The sequence below is a fragment of the Molothrus ater genome, chromosome 8, assembly GCF_012460135.2.
Source record: "Molothrus ater isolate BHLD 08-10-18 breed brown headed cowbird chromosome 8, BPBGC_Mater_1.1, whole genome shotgun sequence".
In the NCBI taxonomy this organism is placed as follows: domain Eukaryota; kingdom Metazoa; phylum Chordata; class Aves; order Passeriformes; family Icteridae; genus Molothrus; species Molothrus ater.
Genome location: NC_050485.2, coordinates 20414453 through 20439477, shown reverse-complemented (window position 1 = coordinate 20439477; position 25025 = coordinate 20414453). Strand labels below are relative to the sequence as shown.

At 36.1% G+C, this 25025-nt stretch overlaps 1 protein-coding gene across 6 annotated transcripts in view; it reads right to left on the bottom strand.

Annotated features, from left to right (window-relative positions):
* Window positions 1–25025, bottom strand: part of CPEB3 (cytoplasmic polyadenylation element binding protein 3) — an 80419-nt gene that overhangs the window by 32798 nt on the left and 22596 nt on the right. For 4 of the 6 annotated variants that reach the window (XM_036385246.2, XM_036385247.2, XM_036385250.2 and 1 more), the window contains exons 3-4: window positions 19348–19507; window positions 8412–8468 (exon numbers count right to left, since the gene is read on the bottom strand). In XM_036385246.2, coding sequence (XP_036241139.1) covers window positions 8412–8468; window positions 19348–19507 — 217 coding nt within the window. The remainder of the gene's footprint in view (window positions 1–8411; window positions 8469–19347; window positions 19508–25025) is intronic. The other 2 variants (XM_036385252.2, XM_036385253.2) reach the window with 1 other exon arrangement.

Here is a 25025-nt window from a genome sequence, read left to right as displayed (position 1 = left end):
TTTATTCCACTATCAATGAGGTCACAAAAGGCAACTACATGAGTATGTCATTGGGGGGATTAAAAAATTTCAAGGTCTATGATGAATTGCTTTGCAATTTATGTTTAACGTGAAGACAGCAGGGGCTGTTTGTGTGAACAGCTACTCAGCCACAGTGAGGTGGTTGGTAAGCCCTGAGAGAGACTCTGCTTCTTGCATAGCAGGCAATACTGAGAATTAACACCAGAGCTGGCTTTGCAGCAAGAATAGAATTAGTCCTCCTGCTTTCTAGTTATTGCTCTATTTTATTAGTTATTATGATGGTAAAGAATCATGGCCAGATCTTTTGTAGCAAGTCTTAATACTCTGCTTGTTTGATTTTTTGTATATTGGTGATTTGTTAATAATGTACAGATGTAAGCTTGCATCGTAGAGGGAGGACCCTGGTTACTCATTCTAGCATTAATTCTCCTATTTAAATATAGGTGGTCTTGATGAATGCCCACATTCCCAAAAAAGCATGTTTCAAGGTATAGTTATGGACACATTCTGAGAGCAATTTATCTGAAAGAGTTTTCTCAGAATGTTACCAATCTAAAAATTAAATAGAGAAGCATTATTTCAGTATGAGATGGAAGAGACTCTTGTGTTTCTTCTGAAGAAAACAAAGCTTTATGTGCTTAATGTAAACTTTTAGGCTCTGATCAAGATCAGTATATGATGGCAGAAATCTACCACAGGCTTTTGTAAATTTTAGAATGCCCTACTGCTACTCATATATTATAACACTTATATGCAATACAGCACAGCAGAATAATACTTTTATCCTATATTTGCATCACACACAATCTTTAAGTACATAAAAGTTACTGAAACTCCCTGAAGATATATTTGCCTGTAAATTCCAGGGGCAAAATAGTGCAATTCACTTAAACAGGAAGACAAGCAAGTCAGTTTTTGCTGATTTAAAAACACTGCATCATATTTAAATACTCAAAGAAGGTGAAGTTTCACCCTTATTGATTATATTTTGTATACATATACACACAATTTGAAAATTATCTCAGTTGTAACTAGTATTTAGATTAAAATGTTAATTTTTTCCAAGAAGCTGAGTTATTCAGCATGACAACTTCAGAATGTCAATGCACATTTTATTATGTTGCTTTCTCAGGATGTGAAGTTTGAATGTGTCATTTGAAACAAGTTAAAGAAAAAATACCCATCTTGCTCACAAGTCAAAATTCACAGCACAACAGATTAAATAGCAGGAATAGTTCATCAGGTGAATTTCATAATGCCTCCAGTTTGAGTAAATACTTTAGAAAGTAAACAATATAGAAATTATTCTTGAATGAAGACATTTGCAAGAAAATAAGAGTACTGCACTATTACAAACAATGAAATTACCAGAGCTGTGCTCATGAAGTTACTTTCTCTTTTTGTCCAACAGAAGACAAAAAGCAACTGGGAGCTCCTTCAACTGTACCCCCACTAATGCATCTGCTCCCCATGTACTGGTTTTGGTGCCACATATAAATGTCCTTCTGCACAGAAAGCCATCTCCTGGAATGTTTCTAAATTCAGCACAAATGATTCTTTCTAGGTACGTCCTGGATCATTAATATTAAGACAAACCCAGGTGCTTTAGGAGGGGATGAGCACATTTTCCCATGTAAAAAGTGCATGGATGGATTGTGCAGCTCACAGCAGGATCATCCCTGCCTTGGTGTTTGTCCATCCTTAGCAATGTTCTGTAACTGTCAGGTACAAAGTTACATAACTGCTGTGTCCCAAATTGCATGGCCTCAAATGCAAAGGAACAAGATTCTTTTTCAGCCACTGATAACTCTCCTGAAACTATTAACTCCCCTCCTCCCAGAAGCAAATCCTATTTTTATGAACATGAAACTCTATCATGAAGGACAGAACTTTAATCTTTTAACAAACCAGCACAACAAACTCCCCAAACCTCAAATCTTGTAATGCAATCAAGGAAACTCAGTGTGAATGCTTTGGAATTCCCCAAAGCCTGCAGCTAAGACCGCCCATTGTTGCAGTAAATCAAAACTCACTCAAATTTTAACTGCATCTCAAGGCTACATGAAACTGATGAAAAAGAACTTTTCTGGGATTTTTTTACTCTTTTATTATAATGTGGGACTGAAACTGCACCTTGTATTTGTATCAAATAATTAGCAGTCCTAGGAAACAATAAATTTGTGAATCCATAAAATATTAACACAAAAGGACTAGATCTACATGCTCTCCATATCATAACTTAAAATTAATTTGATCATGTAATTTCAAATTTAGAAATAGGCAACAACATTTATTTGTATTATCATATTTTATGGAAGACTTAATAGGGAGTATTTTCAGATTTTTAAGAACATTATTTCTTCACTTCTGGTATTTATCTTGTTCATGCAGTTATTTGGCCACAATATCAAAGATGCACACTTCAAAGAAATCTTGAAGACACATGTTAAATTGATGTAAAATAGCATTACCTCTATGAAAAAAAAAAAAAAAGAGTTCAGCATTTTCAGACTAGAAATTTTGGAGCTATACTGGCTAAAGGAAAGTTTATTTGACAAGACTGGGAACCTCCTTGATTTATAAGGTACCAGAATCTTATTTCTAGCTTGGAACACTCATTTGTATTCTTGAAGCAGTCAGCAGTTCAGAACAATACTTGCTTTAGGATATTATGAGTTATGCAATGATTTTCTAAGATCAGAAAGGAAAATATGTCAAGCTTTTGCTTTTGAACAGAGGGTCTCTGAAGTTCTTAGGATCTGGAAGTTTACAAGTGAATTAAAATACCAGGGAAATGCATTCATGAACTGAGGGAAGGTGACAGAATCAAGTATAATTATGCAATCTGTTTTTCTGCTACAGAGGGATCATGCAGAAGAATTGCAAAGATGGACTCTCATCTACGAGTGGTTCAAAAGGTGGTTCTCAACTTCCACTAATAGATCTGCACATCTGGATGTGCAGATGGGCACTACAATGATTTGGTTATATGAACCTCAACAGTCCCTTGCAGTCGATTTTTTTCCAATATTAACAATGCAAGTGTTGCAGCAACCTCCCTTTTAACATATACAACAGAATCTCATCACCAGAAAATCACAAGCTACATGTAAGCTGTATGCAGCTAAGTCCCACACACTGGGCCTCAAACACTTGATCAAACACATGAACTGCATTCAATATCCAAAAGCAGCTTAGGTGTCCTTTCCTGAGGCATACAAGCAGCCAAGCAACTGTGCAAGAGGGAAGGTTTATCTATTTTCATCTTTTCATTTTAGTTTAAAAAATATGTTACCAATAAAACTCACATTTTTAACAGCCAGGCTGCTTCATCTCTTCTAGCATCATATCTAATGCTCTTGGAGTAGTCTGGCAAATCTTAAAATTCAGAGGAAACAGATGGCACTAACCCACAATAGAGAGGATCACAAAGATGAAAGGAAAGCACATTGGTGAGGTGGTGAGGCAGGAAAAGCAGTGGGGAAAACAAACAAACAAACAAACAAACAAACAAACAAGAAGGCATTAAAGAGCTACCAAGCTGGATTAAAAGGAAGACAACTTAAGAAATCTTCCTCTGCTAGAAAAAGCCTTTAGCAGCCACTGATAAGAGATACTGCCTTCAGTAACAGCCAGACTGGATCTCTGGAAGTGCAGATGCCAATACAAAAAACTGAAAGGAAGAAAGAAGAAAAAGCATGTACTTACTATTGCTCCCCTGCTTCCCCTTTACCCTTTTAAAAATTTCAATAGGTATAGAAGGGACTTTGAGATATCAGCAAGCCCACCTCACAGCCTCCAAGGCAGCATCAATAGCAAATGCTTGTACAGCTGCTTCTGAAAAACCTCACAAGGTGATGTGCAAAGTGACAGCTCCCACACTCTGGGGCTCCTCTGAACCCCGCTGGCTTTGCTAGCTCTCACTTCACATCAGACATGTTCTCCCTCCACTTGTATTCACTCAGATCTCTTCACAACTAAATCAGGACTAGTTTTGCAAACCTTGTAAGTTTTCTCAGTGTTTTTTATTCCTCTCTGTTATTCTAAATATGCCATTAAGATGGTGACACATTAGTAACCCAACCTGGCAACTGGGCTAAAGAGCTCAGCAAATTCCTACAGGCAAGAACTAAACTATTAGATGAGATTGATGCCTCTTGGAATTTAGTCACACATTTCCCAGAATATCACCACTACAAAAAGAAAGCTTTTATTAGCTGTTAAACTGCCAACCGAAGATCTTGCAAGACAAAAGTAATTCAAGAAGCTTTCAATTTGGAGCAGTTTATTTCAAGGTATAACAGTAGCACTGGCAAAACTTTCAAATATAAAATGCTACTTCAGCAACTTTTACATCTAAACACTATATGTGTTTGAAAACAGCACATCAGGAAGAGCTAAGTACAATAGCTCTTAAGGAGACAAGGCAATTTTAAAAACAACAGAAACACGAAAATAAAAAATGAAATGGTTTTGTTGGCATTACATTTCCTGTCATGGCATGACAGCTTCCCCACATAAATAGGACTAATAAAACAAAACCAAAATCTTAACACAGACATCTAAAAAGTGCCCCAAATCCTTTCCTTAATGTCTTTTTCAAATTATTTTACTCTGAATAAATAGAACTAAATTACACTAATGAAAAGAAAAGACAGTCGGAGAGCAAATAGTACCAGACCTCACAGATGACACATTTTTGTATGAGACAAGAATGAACAGTGGAAGCAGATGGAACATTTGTAGCCCAACAGGACTGCAAAGTCACTGTGCAGAGGAGCTTTACAAAAAACAAAATTCCAGCATTTCACAAAGGGGTTTCATTTAACTACCTTTAGACTACATTTATTTTACAGAAGATTGTTAGGGATCCCAGCACAACCCTTCAGTGCTTCTTTATAGAGATCACACATCCTCATTTATTCCCATCTTCCTTTTTCACCTGCCACACTTCTCTCCCACTGAAGTCACTGAGGCTTTCTGGAGTTCCCAAGAAGCCCTAAAGACAGCTCACCACCTGCCATGTAGCTGACTATGCATTCATGCTGATCACTCAGTCCTGATTGCTCAGCTAATCAGAAAGGAGCATATATTCAAGAGAAGCAATGGCTGCAGAAATGTATGGCTACAAATGGTATTGGATATTAGCAAGAGAAAGGATGGAGGACACATTGAGTTAAATTTATTCCACATTTCCCCTACAAATTACAGTATCAATTATTTAATAAGATGCTGTAGATGAAAGTTTATAAAAATTCTTGCACTGTTTAGCCCAGTATGAACTAAAAAATTACCTTATGTCACTAATTGATTCTAAACACTATTTCAATTTGAGAAATTCCATTTAGATCTAGTACAGACAAAAGCTATACCACTTCCCCTTCAAAAATGCTTCCAATCTAATATTTGCATCTTCCTTTTGTTTCGCTGTTCTTTAGGATTGTGCTTGGATCTCTCTGAATATTTGAGCATTGCATTCCTCTACAGAAGCCTAATTCTGAACTTCCAGAGCATTTATAACATAACATGTTTATACACATGTTCAACTCTGGATGTACACAAGCATAATGCCACTAATGACACTAAGAGATTCATAATAATTACGCATTTAAAAGTAATCTCTTTTACCCCATGAATTTCATTATTTCAGAACTCAGTGTTTTCAGCTAGTGATGATTCAGCCTTGCACAATGAACAGAACGGTGGTGGCATGCTCCCCCTGTGCTGCCAGCTAAGCAGCACCTCACAGCAAACAATGCCCTCCAACACCCACAGACAGCGGCTCAAGACAGGCAGGCAGGAAAATGCCCAGAAATTCCCAAAGGCTGGAATGAGCAAACAGGAACGACAGCTGAAGCACAGTCAGAAGTGCTGCCACAGAGGACGAGGAGCTGGAGACAAACATCCCCCAAAATCTTCCCCTCTCCCTACAGCATGTGAAGTTTTGCATTGCTCTTGGCATGAGCACATGTTCTATTCCACCTTCAAAAGATTGCCTCCATTGTCAGTGTGAAATTGAGCTCTGAGTAATAAATCTTAAAGATTATTACTATGTCTTCACAGGAAAAGAGAAAAATGCTTATGAAGCAATGCATTTAAATAGAATGGGAAGGTTGGATTTGCAGACTCAGCAGAGTGTTTGGTTTCACAGAAATTAAACATAGATATGACAAGTATTATGATTTAAAGAAATTACATGAGTTCTCAAAATTATTCCAAAAAAATACTGTGATGAAGTATCTTTTGGGAATTTTTATTTGACTTATTTAATTTTTTTAACCCAAATCACAGCCATTCCAGCACATAAAAGAATGTTTCTTCTTGAACTAAATTTTCCTTGGTATATTTCCCCATTACAGGGAAAAGGTAATGAATTACATGGGAATTACCTTGTTCTAAATTTTTCAAGTTTAGCTACGTACAAAAAAGGATTTCAATCACAGAAAGTAATTTTTAAGCTTGTGTACTTGAATATTTGCTTTTATTCTCAGCTCTTCAAAGATTTGAAAGTAAAACCCAACAGGTTTCACAGTACAATAATTCTAGCTAAGGGTTCTCATTGATGGCCAAAAATGGTGTGGCCTTGCTTAGTAGAGAAAGGAAGGGAAAAGAGTTGCAGAAGAGGAAAAATATATGGGAACTTATTCAGACTGGGGTGTTGTGCTTAATTTAATTTTGCATAAATTGCATATTTATGATTCCACACTTATTTAAGTCTTTAAACAGTTAATATTTGAATAAACCAATAATATTTAAATAGTGCAAATGCATACATATATATATATATAGCTTTGGTCCTTCAGTTAGCTATGCTGATATGTTCACCATGCAACAGGACTATAGCTACAAAAGATGATTGTTTTTTATAAACTATTAGAGTATACAGTTGTTGTAAAAAGTTCAAAGAAATTAGACAGGAAAATAGCTTTTTTCATTATTTTCATCAAAAAGGAATCAGAGTAAAACACAACATTCATTTAAGATAAAAGCAAGTTATTCCAAAATAGTATAACTTGTTTCAGTTTTTCATTCCCATCTTTCAAAAATCTGTTAGACTTTGTAAGAAATGCTACTATGTATTTCATCATAACTGTCAGTTTTTAAAGGTAATTCAAAATTCAATCATAGTATCCCATCTTCACAAATCTATTTCTATTGCAGTTAACTTTTTGAAATGGACACTGCAGAACAACAAATACATTCTGAGACTAGAATTCATGTCAAACACCTGACACCTGAACTGTGTGGACCTTATTTACACAGAGAGGCATGAACAGCTTTCTCTTTTAATAATCTCTTTAATTAAACAAAACGTTTCTCCTAGTTAATTATTTGATTTCCCATAATTTCATGTGCCATAAGGAAATGGGGTGTATATGCTAACTGTGACAACAAAAACTCCCCAAAATATCACCTCACCATTAGCTGTGTAAAACTAAGAAGAGGACAAGCAAAGTCACAGTTTTCAAAAGCTGGCCTTTAAAGCCAAATGTTAAACACCTTGCATCTTATCTATTACAAATTTTTGGTTCTTCACATCTATAAATTATTCTTTGCTTGGTACTACACAAAAAAACCCTGCAGTTTTCAGCTATACACAGTCTAACCTACATAGACAGTGCAAAGGCAAAAACTTTAGAGAAGTTTGTAAGTAATCCTAAAATGTCTAACTCAACACTGTAAACAAAAATGGACATTTCAAAAGAGTCAGCATTTCTCAGGATTAGACAGACAAATATCTGCTTTGATTTGCACAGTTCAGTTCAGCATTCTGCTGGTGCTGCCTCACACCCTGTCCCCCACCCTCCCCACACAGGAACTGTCTTCCACATCCATTCTGCCAGGTTTTTTGAGCCTATATGTTCATGACTGGACTTTTAATCTTACTTTTATTTCCTGACAGAAAAAAAAAACAATAATCTCTCAGTGAAGTGCAGTTTTCCTCATTATTTAGATGTCTAAACATTCTCCCAGTTCCCATCTACATAATGGAAACCAACAAGGCGAACACCATCAGTCCACGTAATTGTATGCAAAACTTGTAACAGCTCATCCCAACAGGAAGAAATATGTCTGGAGAGATATCAGAAATCAAAATTACAGCTTTAACACACATACACACCCACAAAAGAGGGAACAAGAGAGACTGTTTCTGTAATATTCTCCATAGCAGGCATTATGAAGCTTGCAGTGAAACACATAAAGCCATTACAAAGTTAATATAAAGAATCAGAGGTGATTGACTTATGAAAAACATTCTCAGAGAGTGAACATGAACTTCTATGCAAACATTACACATATTTATGTCTGACTGTACAGCTACACACACAGTAGATGTAAGAAATAATATTCTACATGGCAATATAAACCACTAGACATCAACTACTTACTGTTAAGAGCCATAATATTGTCTGTTCCTGGATGATGGAAGTTTATTCCCATACGCCCTGCAATGTAAGTAAAAGCTATTTTCAATGTTTTTATTTCAAACTGAATTAAATTCATTAATATGAAAAATTTCTAAAGGGAATGAACAGTCAGGGTAGCTGAATCTTCTACCAATTGAAGACAACTTCCCAAGAATACACATTCAAAATATTTAACACCACAGTACCTTCAGTATTATGTACTTAAAACATAAACAATGAAACAATTATTTTAATACATTCCTTTACTTTGCACTAAGAAAGCATTATGCTTACCCTTTCAAAACAAGGCCTCAAGTTCAGCCTTGCTGCAGTTACATCACTTATAGTTGGCTTCCAATAATGAGTACAGCATTACAAAACTCCACTTAATTGGTAAAAATAAATCATTCTTTTTCATACTAGATGCAGCACCTTTAGCTTTCAAGTTAATAGATAGTTGGAGAGGGAGTTCTTACCCTGGTTTTGCATTCTTCCCTAAGACTCTCCCATCACCTACCATTTGAAATAAGACATTGGGCTGGAAGGAATATTGTTCTCAAGCAGTACATTCATATGTACTTTGAAAAATAGATATTCTTGACCTAAAGGAGACTCAGTGCAGATAAATCTACTTTTACTGTTAGAGCAAAAAATGAGCTAACAGCAGTAGTGCTGTTCAGATTCATTTTGGATGCTTTTTAACTGAGCTGAAGTATTAAATCTCATCCTGAAGACACTTTGGCATAGGCCTTTTTAAATCAAACCACCCAAGAAAATCTACAAGCTGTAATTTGTATTGGTCCTTACTTGGAAAAAGATGTAAAAGAATAATTATGGTCAGGTAAAAATTTATTTCAAATAAGTATTGTAAGTAACTTCCTGTATATAATGGAATTCCATTTCATAGGCTTCTCCTATCTCTAGGTCTGTGGCTAACTTTGGGAGCTAAGGAAGAGGTCATTTTACATTTCTTCACTACATGGACACTCAAATATGGGTGCTCAAGATCCACTCACTACACTGAAAACCAATATAATGGTTATGTTCCTGCACTTCTGCAAACCCTAATTTTAACAAACTCTGGCAAAGCAGAACTAAAGCAAATCCTCTCCAACATTTTTAGTTCCTATTGATAATTAAAACTTTCTATTTCCAGTCACAGAAACTGCTGTGCTGTAATGAATATTCTTTCTGAACAGATGCAGCATGAAGTTTCAATACACTTCTGAAACTAAGTCATAAGCAGGTTAAGAAAAGTAAATCAATCTTTTCTTCACATTGAAGTTTTCTCCTTCTTTTAGAAAAAAATGACACCACAATAAGGCTAGGAAGCAAAGAGCATCTCCAGAAAGAAGTGAGGAACAAGTTAAATAGAATTTCCATTTTTACTTTCCAACTCCTTGAGCAAAGCTTCTTAAAGAGATGATCTTCATTAACCACTTCACATTTCCTAATTACAGACATAATTCTCCTATACATATTTTCACATTAATCTGGCACTGCAGAAACATTAAAGCTGCTATTATTTCATCTAGTATAACCTTTGCTAGAATACGTCAGACATCTCCAGAGGAACATTAATCCCCTTTTCCTTACCAGTGCATTAATGAGTGTGAGGGTACAGGTATTACTTGTAAAGAGAAAAGGTGTCTGTACTAATTTGTACTTTAAAATTAATACTTGGAATAGAAGGAAAAAAAAACCTATGAAAAAATAGAGTAAAATCTGAATGCATAACGCTTGGATGGCTCCTTCTCTTTTCCTCTGCTGAAGCTGAAATTCTGCTGTTCAACCGACTTCAGAAATAGAATCCTATCTGTGACATCTGGGTTTGGTTTTTTCCTCCCTCCAGGCTGTCACTGGACCAGGTGCTGCTTGTGTGACATTTTGTCACCTGCCCTTGGCCTGCTATTTTTAAACAGTTCTTGTCAGCTATCTTTTGAGAGGAGCAGAAAATACAGAGCAGCACAAGCAGAAGGACATGTTCTCCCACTGAGCTAAGCCAGCCTGCAGGATAATTCTGTACATCTTCAGAGCTCCCTCGTGCAACTCCACAGAAACAGATTAATGGAATCCTTTCAAAACACACCTGTACTAAAAGCATTCTAAAGAGACTGGCAATTTACCAGTCATGAGACAACAAATTAATTGTGAACAATTATACAGCCTTTCATATTAATGTTTTAATATTTTGTTGCTTGAAGCAAATTATTCAATTGAAAAAACAGGCCATCTGTAGATTACAAAACTGCATAATTATCTAAGGAACAACAAGAGAGCACAGAAAGGAAATTATAATTTTTTAATTTAAAGGTGCAATGTAGAACTGTGAAATATAATTAAGAATATGTACTTTCAAAGACCTGTTGAGGTGAAACACATAAATGAAAACTGGAAAATAACCAATTTTAGGAAAAACACATGTATGTTACCTGAACATCTACAAAATCTATATAAGCACATATTACTAATTATAGTTATAAAACAAAATCTCTAGATAAAGGGTTCACTTTTCAAGAATATTAAGTACACTAAACAGAAACGTAGGGAAGTTAAGAGCACAGAAGTTATGTATTCCAGCAGTTCAGTGAAATCACAAATAGGAGCCCTTTCAGTAACAACATCCCCAGTACTTGTAGTCAGTGTACATCTGCCATTTTCAGTCTGCCTGTCTTGGTTTCATAACTATTTCCTGAGTATATTTTCAATTACATGCTTTTTTAACATACACTTAGAGCATTGCAGTTAGGCTACAACAATAATCACTCTTCCATGTCTTTTCAATTCCTAGTTTAGAAAGAAAAAAATCTAGCTGTATAGTTCCTCCTCTTTAGACACTTCAGAGCATGAATGAAGGCTTGATGACTCTTGTATAGCCCAGGCTGCACTGTTGCTTATCTTACATCATTAAGTTTCCTAAATTATCTCTCCTAACAACATTTGGAGAGACTTTTCTAGCTGGACTGCCTGTGTGCCCTGCTGCATGTGCAATATCATACTTGTAATGGCAGAGAGCCCAAATCCTTTTTAGAGCACATCAAGTCTGTGCATCCTCTCTTCTGCATTGTACTGGAAATGAGATGGTAAATAGATTTAACTTTACCTTGTTCTTTCTAAAGGTGCATACTGATCTTGAATGAATTCTGAAATCTTTCTAACAACTTAGGAAAGTAGACCCATCCCACATATGAATCTTTCTTGATTCCTTTGCAAATAAACTTTTTTTAATTGTCCAGATGATTTTGAGTTACATGATCAGTTTTGAGAAATAATTCTGTTCCAGAAATAGCAAAAATGAGTATCAGACACAGTTTTACCACTATTGCATTTCTTCTTTTATTCATTTGCTCTTCCTAAGTGCTTCATGTTATTTGGAACTTGTGTAACCCTAATCAGCACCTGGATATGAACACTCACATAGTGAAGGGCTTTTAAGACTACAGTTACCTATTTTAACCTTTCTTATGTTACAATCAACATTCCAAGAAATAATGTTCATTGCTTATATATTGAGAAAAGCTTCTTGCACTACTATACCTCCTGATTTGCACCAGATTGACCACTTATACCAATTCAGCAATTAGTATTTGGCATAAGATTTGCTAGAAAATAGCAAAGTTGGTCTGCTTTTGACCTGTCCTGAACTTTCTGGGAATGAGAACTTCCTTGGAATGAGAACTTCCTCTCACATAATTCTTAAGATCACTGTTTATATCAATTACAATTTATGACTAAAGAATTCTGTGGCAAGGTCAAATGAAACTGGCAACAGGACTAGGTCTGCTCTATTTCCTTAGTAATAATACCTCCTTTATCACTCTTTCCTATCATTTCCAAGTTACTGCCAACAAAAGGCACTAAAATCCAGCAATACTTATTTGAATAGATAGGTAGCAAGTGGGGTAGGGTAAAGTTTAGACACAGAAGAGTGCAAAAACCAGAATATTACCCCAAACATGTGAAATAAGATTATTCATCTGACTCTGATGTATTTGGGAGCCCAGATAACAGCAGAACCTACGACTCCCCACACCCCCAGCTCAGCCACGAGTGTGTGCTCCAGGGTTCACAAATGGCCACAAAGTGTGAAGCACGTGTGCATATACAGGAATTTTAATAGTTTTTACCTGAGTAGACCTTCAACCATTCTCTGTTCTTTCCCCCAAAACTACAGATATGTGAAGCTATGCTACAATAACAGACATGCCCAAGACAATTTCAACACCAAGAATGTTGTAAGCAAGGGTCCACATAAAAAAATATAAAAATAAGAGGTGGCTCTCTGAAGAAGTTTATTGACTTTATTCTCTCTCCTCTTTTTTTATGTATATTTGCCATTTGTTCACACCCATAATTTAAACACCCACACTTACAGATCTTTAAAAAACATTAAAATACTGAGCAGAACAAAAGTACTATTGTTTGCCAGATGGAAATACGAAGAATTATTACTGTGTTCACATGTATATACTTTAACTGTGCAAAAACATATTGTGGCAAAGTGAAGAGAAATGTATAATTATCAGCTATGAATATCAGTAATAAAACTTCTTCCTATCACTGACTAAGCAAATATATCCTATCAGTAGGGAAAACAAAATAGCATAAAATAAAACAGCATATACATTACAGTGAAATGCAGACTTTATAAATAAATTACATTGCTCCAATAAAACACAGCAGTCTTGCACATATTTAAGTAGTGCAAACATGTTTAGCTTGAAACAGCTATATTTTCAAGCTAATAGTACTTTGAAAGCAATACTTGAACTTAAAGTTAAATTTTGCATTACTGATTAGTGGTAGACAAGTATTTGTACACACATGCTCATTCTACATGAAGTTCTAGAACTGTTTCAAAAGAGCAATATTGGCATTTTTCATTGGTGTGTTTGGGAGGACTAAAATAAAACAATATCAAAGCAGACTTTACCAGTAGGAATCTAGACTAAAATATACAAAACCCTCAAAACATTAGCAAAGTGAGAAAGAAAAAAGCAAAACAGCTTTAGGTCTTTGTGAGGCCAGTCTTCACTAGCACAACGAAAAGAGGGAAATAAAGAGAAAGAAAATTTGCTATCTCTATAACCACTTCTTAAACTAAACAAAGCAAATAAAAAAACCCCACCACTCCTGACCAAACAGATTCAGCAGGTCAACAAGGACATGCTGTTTGCCAGCAGCAAATTAGGAAGTATGACCATACTACAGGATTGTTGCAAAAGGCACTTATTTAATTTAAAAAATATGAACCATTTAATGACCTTATTCTGTCCTGAAAAAAAAAATTAAACAGGATTTTTAAAAATAAGCAGCGTTTCAAATGGAGAAGCAACATACTCTCTTTCCTTCAAAAGGATTAGCACGAGGGGCCTAATTTTAAACACAAATGCATGTGCAAACACATCTGTCTGCTCACTCTGTTTTCCATGAGCATTGAGATTTTGGGAAATGCTAGAACACTGCACTTTTTTCCTACTGAAAGTGTTGCAAAAAGCTCCAACAGTGTAGCACCATTCCTAGCACTGAGATGACAACATTTGTTCTATTTGCACGACCTTTGTGTTCAGCTGCCGACTGCAAACACAAATATTATCCATTCACCTTCACTTTTCTTGGGTCATGTGGCAAACTTAGTGCTTTGCTTACAAAAAGCTTAGGAACACTTACAGCTGAACAAAATCAGGTGGCATGTACTGAAATGAATGGAAATTAAAGTGGAAAAGTGAAGGTCCATTCTGTGGAACAGAATCCAACAGTCTTAAGTTGCATATAATCTTCAAACACTTGGCTGTCAAAAATGTGAGTAATTTAAATGTAAACAAGAAATCCTAAATTTTGCTGAGTTTTCATATGACCTGATAGCGTCTTTACAAAAGTTATGAAGTAGTAACCCAGTAACTTCAGTTTTGTGTTTCACAAATAAATGAGTGACATTAAGTACTGAAAATCAAGATAAAGTTTCCCCACAGTTGCTATTTCTGCCTGTGAACTGTTGTACATTTATATTCAACATCTTGATCTCTACTGAAATATTGTGACAGAATCAAAACATGCTTTGTGTATCTCTCTACAGTGTGATATCCATTGAAATTAGATCTATTATAAAGCCTACTCTAGAAATCTCCCTGTACATGTGTTGTCTCCAATTATTTATATTTGAAGCTGTGTCACACTTCTTTAAAAAAAACCACAATTTTTGTTAGGTGGAGATTTGTAAATTACAAAGTTTGTTTCTGTTCTGATTTAGAATAAAAAAGCAAATATTACTGTTATCTAGCGTAACAGTAAATTTAAAAGAAATACTTTGATCTAGTGTAACAGTAAATTTAAAAGAAATACTTTGAAGGATATGATTTCTTTCCTCAGTTTTATACTTATTTCATGACCTGTCAATAGCACATGTGCACAGCATATGATCTAACACAGCTGAAATATTTTATTTAGTTATTTAAAAATAGAACAAAGGCAGCTGCTAGTTACTTCTGATCAAAATATTTTTTATAGATCAGAATACCTTTGTTTGTGTTGTAATGCAATAGTTTGACATGGATAAACATATTGCAACAGTGACATATTACACCACAGACAGGAGACACTTTTATGTAGGAAAGAAATGTTCTGGTCAGTGATAAGTGGCATCTACCCATAGCCATTCTGATAATTTACTTTTGCCCTACACCTTTAGGTCAAAGCAGAATGTAAATAAAGAAGGTTATAAAATACAGCAAATATAACCTTTCCTCATTAAAGCAAAACTGTCACTCATATTTTTGTAGCGTATAATATATTTTATTGGCCATTCAGAAAATAAAAAAGACTGTTCAGGAAAAACATCTTAGGAGATTCCTGCACATTTCTGTCCAAGAGGCCTCGTTATGACTGACATGGGTAACAGCCAGATACCATGGGCTGTACACTGTAATTTGTCATTAACTAAGTGAAGCTAAACAATTCCTTTACTCAGCTTCTTCCCTCTTTTTTTCCCTCCTTTTGAAAGAAGGAAAGTATTTATAAGTATTGACTGAAAGCAAAATGTTGAAGCTGGTCCTGATGGTAGAGAAAGCAGGTAGGGAAATCTGCCAAAGGGTCTTGGGACAAATGAAAATGAGAATTCCTTTTCAATTAATTTACATTCCTTAAATCTCAAAGTACAAAAATGGCAAATGACTTTTAAAGTTGCACAATTCCCAGACTATGAGGACAGAAAGCCAGGAACATACAGAAGGGTTTCCCTATCCAGCAGGAAAAGCTAAGAAAAAGAAATCAGTTTTAGAAACAAAACAAGAGCTGACACTGAGCACCTTCTCCCAAGACTGGGCTCATGATAAAATGCAACTTAGATGGATATGCTGGTAATTTAGGTCCAGAAAACTCAGAGCTAGATTTCAAATCTCTTTTACAGCAAGAAATACACAAAAAGAACAGAGTGATTGAGTGACCCTGGCTGTCCTCACTGGAGAGCACCCAGCCAGCCTGCCAATCAGCCTGGCTCAATGTGAGTAACTCAGCATTGCAGGAGAGAGGCTCAGATCATTGCTGCTGCACCAATAACCTGTCAGACGGGCTCTGCTCCACACTTGAAAGCAATAAAAAAGTCCCTCCCAAAATATCACTTAATCACATGTTGTCTCAAGGTCAAGTGGATCATGCTTTAAAAGAAGTGATCTGCTTTGGTGACCTTGAAATAAACTCAATTTCCATGGCCTACAGGACAAAGCCTGACCATTCCTCAGACTGAGAGAAGGGAATGAAGCTTCAGCAACTACAAACAAGAGACTCTCTCACCTTGAGCTTCTCCATTACCTCCTCTGAACCAAACAGAGCATGAGGAACTCAGACCCCAAAACAAGAACAAAACATCCCAGAAGCATTTCAGTTTGGTCTTCCCATCAGAATCTTTTATGGTTAATCCTCCCACCCACATTCTAATTGTGAGCTCTTATTCCATACCCAAGAGAATTATTTTTTGTTCCAAGTATCTGCTGGGACATGAAGGGCACACATGCCAAGAAGGATGATGTTTCAAGCAAAGTTTCAAACTTCAGATAAACTGCTTGCAATATTTTACTCATTAATACATATACAGACAGTACTTCTAAAAATAAGTACTTGCTGGCAGCAGCAGGGTGAAATGATCCTGAAACATGGACCTGTTTCAGGCTCTGTAACATGCATTGGAGGCCCCAAGAAATATACAGTTTTTCTAGAATCAAATCTTCCTGTATTTTCAAAATCAGAGGATTTTGGTACTCACCCTTTTCATACTTTCCACTCAAAATTTGTATAGTAAATGTATGGCAAACTGACCTGTAAGTGCTGCTAACTGTGATTGTTTGAGAAAAAAGGGCTCATTTACCAAAAGAAGAACAATTTTAAAAAGTCATTTGAAACCCATCTCATTGCTTTTATTTTATATTAGGATTTTTGTATCTACAGAAGAAATAGTGCATAAACCTAAGAGAGGACTATCAGATGCAAGACAAAGTAAAGATTTAAAGGGAATAAACAGTTTACTATGAAAGACAGAGTTGGTAAAATGAAGAGGAACTAGCTCAGAGGTTGGGTTAAGTTAATAATATTCCAGAAATTTCACACAAGAGGCATTCACATGGGCTTGTCTACAAGGAACTGAAAAAACTAAGCTGAAGTACATAACCAATACATATTAAAAAAGCTTCAAGGCAATGACTTAAGAGCAAGCTAAAGCAAGCAGAACTGATCACTCACTTTCTGAATGTGCTAACAGACTAAAATGTCCTGCTCCCTTAAAGGGGAGAGTCAGAGGAGTGTGAAATAAATAAGAAAAAGCAAGTGAATTTATAAGACAACAAAGAGAAATGTGAGGAAGGTGCAGAGAAGGACAGCAGCTGAAAACCTTCTGCACTTTTGTAGAGAAAAAGTAGTGCAATGTACAGGAAAACATTCAAGACCAATTTTCACAGAAAAAGAAACAGCAAAAATACAGTAAGAAAGTGATGTCAGGACTGAATCAATTTTTGCAGAAGAATGGTTTTCAGGAAAAGGATTCAGCTAAAATAGGAACATTGATCTGTTTAACACAGAGGAAAGCAACACCTCTTGCAAGGGAGAATGAACATGTCCTGTAAGAGCTGCTCCTGTGAATATTCCCAGTCACACTGCAGTGTGAAAACAGGAGCAGGGAAAGTGCACACGAGGCCAGGGCCAGGCTGGGGGCTGGCAAAGTCAGCCCTGTGCTTAGATGGAAGAGAAAAAAGAAACCAGGAAAGCAACAGTATCACTGGGGGGAAACCCATAGGCAGGGAGGTAACTAATAGAAAAACAGACATCTCCAACAGCTGCTGACTGGAAGTGAGCTCATTAGCAAGGGAGGAAGGCCAAAATGGGTGAGAAACACTGAATGAGAAAATGAAATAGTTAGAGCACATCCAGTCTGAGACAGAAGCCCTTATTAGAGCAAAAGTAAAGCTAGTGGTCCCACTATCAAATGGAAAAGATCAATTTAAACTTTACACAATAACCAACTTCAATAATTAATATCCAGTCCAATTCTAACCCCATCTTTTTCATTTTTTCCACACTAAGATTCATGTGGAAATTCATTCTTCAAAAATTAGTTTCTATTTGTATATGTAAATAAATACTGAAAAACTCCATAAAAATAATGAGTTTTAGCTAAATTACAATGTATCTAACAAGATACAATAACTAATTAATTGTATTTACTAGCAATTTGAATTTTATTAATGTTCTAATGCCAGCCACATGAAACATATTTCCAGTAGAAATGTCAATTTTGTTGAGCATGTTTTTTTAAGTTTGACTTGAACCCTTATTTCAGGGGTTTATGATCAGAATAGACATGAGACTGCATTCCTTGCCATTTTAGACAGATGAATAATGGTTAAAGACACATGAAGGCTATGGCACAGCAAATTTCAAGATAACAGGGGTAAAGAAACCAGTTTGTTTGGCTTGTGAATAAAACCTGTACCCAGAAGATAAGGTAAAAAAGGCACAGTATTTTTGACCAAGAACAAATATTTTTACAATGGAGAGGAGAGTAAATGAAGCAGTCACGACATCAAAAAACATGTATATAAGCATTAGCATAGGAAGTGCTATACACAAATAGATTTCTTCTTTGTGTTCTGACTTAGTATTTGGGAATCATTTCTTGTTCAATACTTCCTTGGTATATGGCTTACAACTATCCTCAGTCTTATAAGTCAGCAAGAATGCATATCAGCAAGAATGTGTACCTATTTTTAAACATAACCAGCGAAAGATAAAGACAAAGGAGGGTGCAGGTTGATCAGGAATTCAATGAAATGCTGCCACACCTTTTACTATACTATCAGCCAAGTATTGCAAATGGTTTCATCCCTAATGCCAACACCTGGTAGAACAAACAGAGTTTAACAGCATAAATAATCACAACTTTCCCAGCACAGCTAATATCTTTTGGCTTCCCCTAACAATTTGAAATCCAAATCAGGATAAATTTGTTTAAAGAAACCTGAAATTAACTATAGAGAATAACTTTGATACACTGGTTGGTTTAGGACCAGTGCATCCTAGCTGATAATCCACACTTTAGTATAACCTTTTAAAAAGATGTTGAACACAACAATTGGACTCCAGTTGCATGAAATATTTTTTGAAGTGACTGCAGCAAGTGATCTTGCTCTACAATTTGTTGATAGAAAATCCCATGTTTCAGATATGCCAGTCAGATAATACTATGATTGTACACTTACAATAAATGGATAGACATTTCACCTTATCTTCCTAGTAGAGAAGTTTATCTTAAGATGGGAAAACAGAAATTTCACAAAACTGGAAACTCATTCATTAATAAAAAGTTTATAGAAATACCGAAAAGCTGATTTTTGTTTAAACACCAAGCAAGCATGGACATATGAATATTCCTAACCTGTAAAATGATTCCTCCACATTATATCAGCGAAACTCATTGGTGGGCCACTGGGAGGGTAGTGTTTACCTTTCAGAGGCTCATGATCAGTCCTTATCATATCCATTAAGGAATTTTCCAAAGAGTGCAAGTTAAAAGTGTCATAGGGCCTATTCCGGTCCTAGAAGAAACAAAAAAAAAGGAAGAAAAGACAAGTGTTATTGAAAAATTTAATTTTCTAACATAGGCTCATTTCTTATTATATAAATTCCAGCATCCAATTCTAGATGATAGAATTTGATAGAACTTTCTATAAGAAAAAAAAATATAAATATGTCTACAGTTTAAAATTATACACTTCATTTTGCAACTGCTGTTTTCCCCAGTACAGCTATGCAAAGAGGCTTTTAAGTATTTCTAAAAATATACATACAAGCAACTGCTAATTCTAAATATTGTCATTTAAATAAGAACTTAGAAATAAAGCAGTATTAATGCTTACACAGGAGAAATGAAATTATTTCAGAGATATTTGGTTTACAGCTTCATCATCTGCTTCCTGTCACTGTGCTACCTTAATATCAGAGCAGGAGCAAGCAATGCTCAAGACACCAGCAGGCACCTTTGTGCCAGAAAGTACCAATTAATTCTTCAAATGTCCAACATTAACCTGATGGGTTTAAGGAAAGTACACTAGGTGCAAGAAAAAATAGAGTCAAGCTAGGATAACACTTCCACTGAAGGACACTCAAAAACCTGAGCAAGGGCTGGTCTGTATTGTTTGAACCTCCCATTTTTAATTCACTGTAGTTCTGCTTCTGCTTTTGGTAAGTAAAAGGGAAAAAGAAAAGAAAAACAAAATCCAGAATCAGTCTTCAGCAGGCCTACTAGAACAACCAGTTGCAAAGTTCAGGAACAATTCCATGGAGGAAACAATCTACCAACGCCCATGTATCCAGAGTACTGTACACTGTAAGACAGCATAACAGAATGGCCCCTTATAGTCACCCAGGTGTTAAAAAATATTTGTTTGCCTACTCTCATCACTATCATTAAAAAAGGGGTTGTTATATACTATATTATGCTACAGTTGATAAAAAGTGGTATAACATCCTACCCTGCAAACTGAAACCTTCCTTGTAATATGCTCCCACAATTCCTGGAACAATGTTTTTCACATGTTACTATAAGATATTCTTGCTTGCAAAACTAGTATTTAAAATCCTCAGAGAAAAAGCAGTATCCATAGAAAAGGTAGTAAAATTCTGTCTTAATAAATACTATTTCTCTTGAACCATCTTGTTCTTAGGTTGTCTTTAAGTAAAACTAAAGGAGAGAATACTTGCATAAATTCATTACTCTTTTAATATTCTTGTTCTGGAATTAAAATAAATACACATCATTAAAAGCTTGCTATTACAGAAAACTCTGAAATACAGATAATCTTACTGTCAAAAATCTCATGTTCCCACAGTCCCTACTCTAAACTGAAGACCCAATTTCCCTTATTCAGTGAGCTAATGTTGTATTTTCTATAAGTGGACTACCATTATTGTCTATACACATTTATTTAATCTATTGAGCATTTCTGGCAGTCAAACATGATGTTCAAAGAATAATACTTGATTTCTGTTAGGAGCTATACTAAGTACTGAAGTTCAAATGAGCTCACTCATTTTCAATTCTCTTTGTTGATGATTCTTGTCTTCTACAGCTGCTTAGAATTCCATCATTTGTATACTGTATTTAAAAGAGTACTTGCTTCCCTATCCAAATGGAGCAATGCACTGAAACATAAAATAAAATGTATGTATGTCCAGCAAATTCAAAGTAGATCCTAGGGGAAAAACCCTCAAACCAAATGAAAACATCCAAAGTGCTGAGGTTGGGTTTTTTTCTTCCAAAAAGAAAACTTTATTTGGTTAAAACAACCCACTTCTTAGTAATATGCGCTAGTAGAGAAGAGTTTGTTTCATAATCACTTCCTTAAAAAAAATGCAAGGGTAAATCAAAAAGAAAAAGCATTAACTTTGATGAAAAAACCCATTCTCGTGATGCATTAGTAAATTGATTAAATAGGTTTTATATCATTCCTCTAAACAAAGAACTTTTGTTGGCTTTTTCTATCTGCCTCTTTTAGATATATGTACTGCATGTACGTGGTCAGCTGCTTCAATACCCAACTACAACATCCTTTTGAAGAGAAAATATGAATGCAAAGATACAGCTTATATCCTAAATAGAGGTAAGGAAGTATTTTTCAGTCAGATGTGTGCCCTGACCTGGTTTACTATACAGCCATAGCAGAGCTGAGCTGGCAAAACCAGCACTGGCAGGAGAGCTAAAGGGCAGGACTGCAGCTTTTGCCACAGTGGTAGTTTATTCCAGCTTCAAACATTCCTGAGATTACAGTCTTAGAGGTCAGAAGGCTTGAGTTCAGAAGAGGACACAGCCTACAAATTGAATTTAATTGCCCTTTATTAACATATGTATGTTATATTTTAACCATGCTGCTATAGTAGCAAATCCCTGGGAGGTCCTGCTTTGTTCTGTAACCTGCCAAGGAGCTCAGCACAAGGGGGAAAAGGGAGAAAGAAATTGTAACATGGCAGCAAGGCCATGCAGGGCAGGCTTGCTGGAATGCTGCATCTTCCTAACCTTTTAAGGGGCACACAAACCTGCAATATATTTTCAGGATTAAAACAGACCTACATTAAACACAGGAAGATCAATTTAATCAAAACCCTTTACCAGGCAATTATAACACTTCCCATTATAGCACTTGAGCAAGATAAATCTAGTAAAGGAAATTTTGAACACAACAGATTTTACGAGTGTGTTGTGGCAGTGCATAAGTATAACGTGTGCTGACTACAGACTTTGCAGTGTGGGTGATAAAACACAACTAAGGGCTACCATTCTAGCTCCTAAATAAAAGGGCTATTACCATTTTTCTCAGCAGCTTCCATTTCAGTAGCAACTCATTTGTACTCAGCAGATTTGAAAACTGTTTTCTAAATTGAGCAATTTCTTCCAAGATGACTGGTGCTTCTGCACACACACACACAATTATGTTTCCTCATTTCTCAGCATGAACAGGTTCTCCTGGTTTCGTGAGCTGATACTGTTCCAGCTCCTGGATTTGCCTTTTGCATTGTTTCCATAGGCCACCAATCTATTGCCAAACAATCCCAACAACATAAACAATTCATAAAAGTCCTTAGCAGCACATGAGGATTTTGCAAGAAAGTTCTGGGACTAGGAACATGAACTAAAATCAAAAGATATACAAAATACAGAGTGATAAAGCATAATAAATAACTTCGAAAAAAAGTTTTAAAATCCAGCCAGTCTGGAAGATTTGCTGGGATATCTTCCTACAGAAGACAAAGCTCCTAAGACCTACTTAGATAAACTGCATTATGGATAAAAGAGAAATCTCCAGCTACCAGGCACTGCCTTTGGCTACACAATAATCATTAAGTCAGCAAAAGATTAAGTCCAGCCTGCCCATGTTGGATTGTATTTCTGCTGTGTGCAGACAGCAGCTCCTTCCTCGTTAGCTGCTGGTGTATATGGCAGCATATTTCAGTTCTCAGAACTATCCAGACTTGAACGAAAGAAAACCAGTTTAGTAATAACAGCTCTCAGAGAAGAGATGCATCCCATAACTTTAAATCCCAGCCCTTCATGGCTGCTATCTCTACATTCATCTATGCCATGGACTTCCTCAAAGTGGACATCAATATAGTGACAAAACACAAATGCATATCAGGATCAGATTTTGAAGAATCACAAAGTGAAATGAACCTTTAGTTGGGAGCTGGGTCTCAACTTTCTACCTCTAAATATCTTACTTGTAAGTCTGATAAAAAATGTCACATAACACAGTGTCTATAATATTTTACTTTAAAAAAAAAATCAAAACCAAAGAGTAAGTGCCAAGAATAACTGCAGAGTCAATGCACTAAAATAAAATGAGAAAATACAACAATGTGCATTTTATCTGAATATTACACTTTCGTGCATATGTATTATGCTAGTCTTTAATTACACAGCCATGATAATTAGTCAGAAGTCTCCAGTCTCCATCCAACACACATAATGAACGAGCTCTAGCAGTGAATCAAAACAGTGCTTTGAAGAGGTCTGTTTATCTCTAGGACAGATGCCTGTGTCACTTACTCCAGGAGATGGCTGAGTTGTAATAAGTGCATCACCAAATTCCAGGAAGGCAAAAGTAATTTTGAAACTTATTTATGAAACAAATATTACATAGCAGTACTGAAGTACTGACACATTTGTAACATTTGAAATAAAAAGAACTTTTTCCCATTTGTTGTACCCTGTAACATGGTAGGCTTTGTTCTGATCCCTTCAGACTCACAGCAGGGGCATGTAAGGGCAGGGCATACCCAGCACTACTCCAGGTCCCTCCCAGTAGATACACAAACCACGTGTTTACTGCTGAGAGGGAAAGATAAAGAATGAGAAAAAAATATATGACTTCATCACAAATGACACTGTCAAGATCAAATTTATAGTTAGGACCATAACATGTGAGAAGTGGATCTTAATACAGCCTGATTTCCTCATTAACTCTCAGCTCGAACAGTAGCCCAAAGTAATTGGAACTAATGAGCTAAAAAAGGAAAAGACTGACCTATCCCATGGCAGAGACATGGACAATATGCATCTTGCTCCAAAACCTGATGCTGTATCATTTTCCTCTCACTCTGCAGAGGATTATGGCAGAAAAGACACTTGAGCATGAATTATTAAAGTACAGTTAAAAAGGGACACGTTTTTATCCTAAGAATGCATGTCAGCAATCTAACTCATGGTGCCCAAGCCCAGCTATCATCCATAATCAGAATCCTTAACCATGAAACACAAGGTTGCACGTTTAAATCCTTGTTGGCATGGTCATCTACATCCATACCATAAAATACACATGGAGTTGAGAGACACCCCTCAGCTGCGTATTTTTTACTGTGCAAGAGACAAATCCTCAGGTATCTGGACCTTCCCAAAGACACATTTCCCTGGGTCTACATATTTCAGTTCACTGACTTCCTACTAAGCTTCCTATATTCTGAGCACTATCTCAGTTTCAGTAATTTATTTCAGTGCTCTTCATTTTCATGCTGCCCTAGATTTTTCAGCTTTCTGCACCAGTATGTGGCACAACACAACCCAACTCTGCTGAGCAACAAGATGGCTTCAACTCACAGAAATATTAACTGTTTCCAGAACACCACAACTCCAGTGAGGCTCCCAGCAGTCATTACATGTAGTATTTTGAGATATAGGGAACAGCTAAAACTCTTAGGGCTTAAACAACTTTCCTATCAATGCAAACTTCTTCACAGGGGTCACTGCTGCATTATTTTATTTATCCATAAACCTGGATTTGGCTGGACAGGATTGCTAAGCATTGCCAACAAAAGCTGAAGTCAATGGAAGCACAGCTTTGAATAAGTACAGGGTAAAGGGCCAGCACTGTTTCAAACAGGGCTCGCTCACTCTGTTCTAGCACCTGCAGCACAGGTAATTGCTAAGAACACAAGGAAAACAAGTTTGTCTTGTTTCAGTATCTCAATTCAAAATAGCAAAACCAACAACTGCAAAAAAAAAAAAAAAAAAGTATTCTGAAGCTTAGCTTGGGACATGATCAACGTGCCATGATGGTGCATATG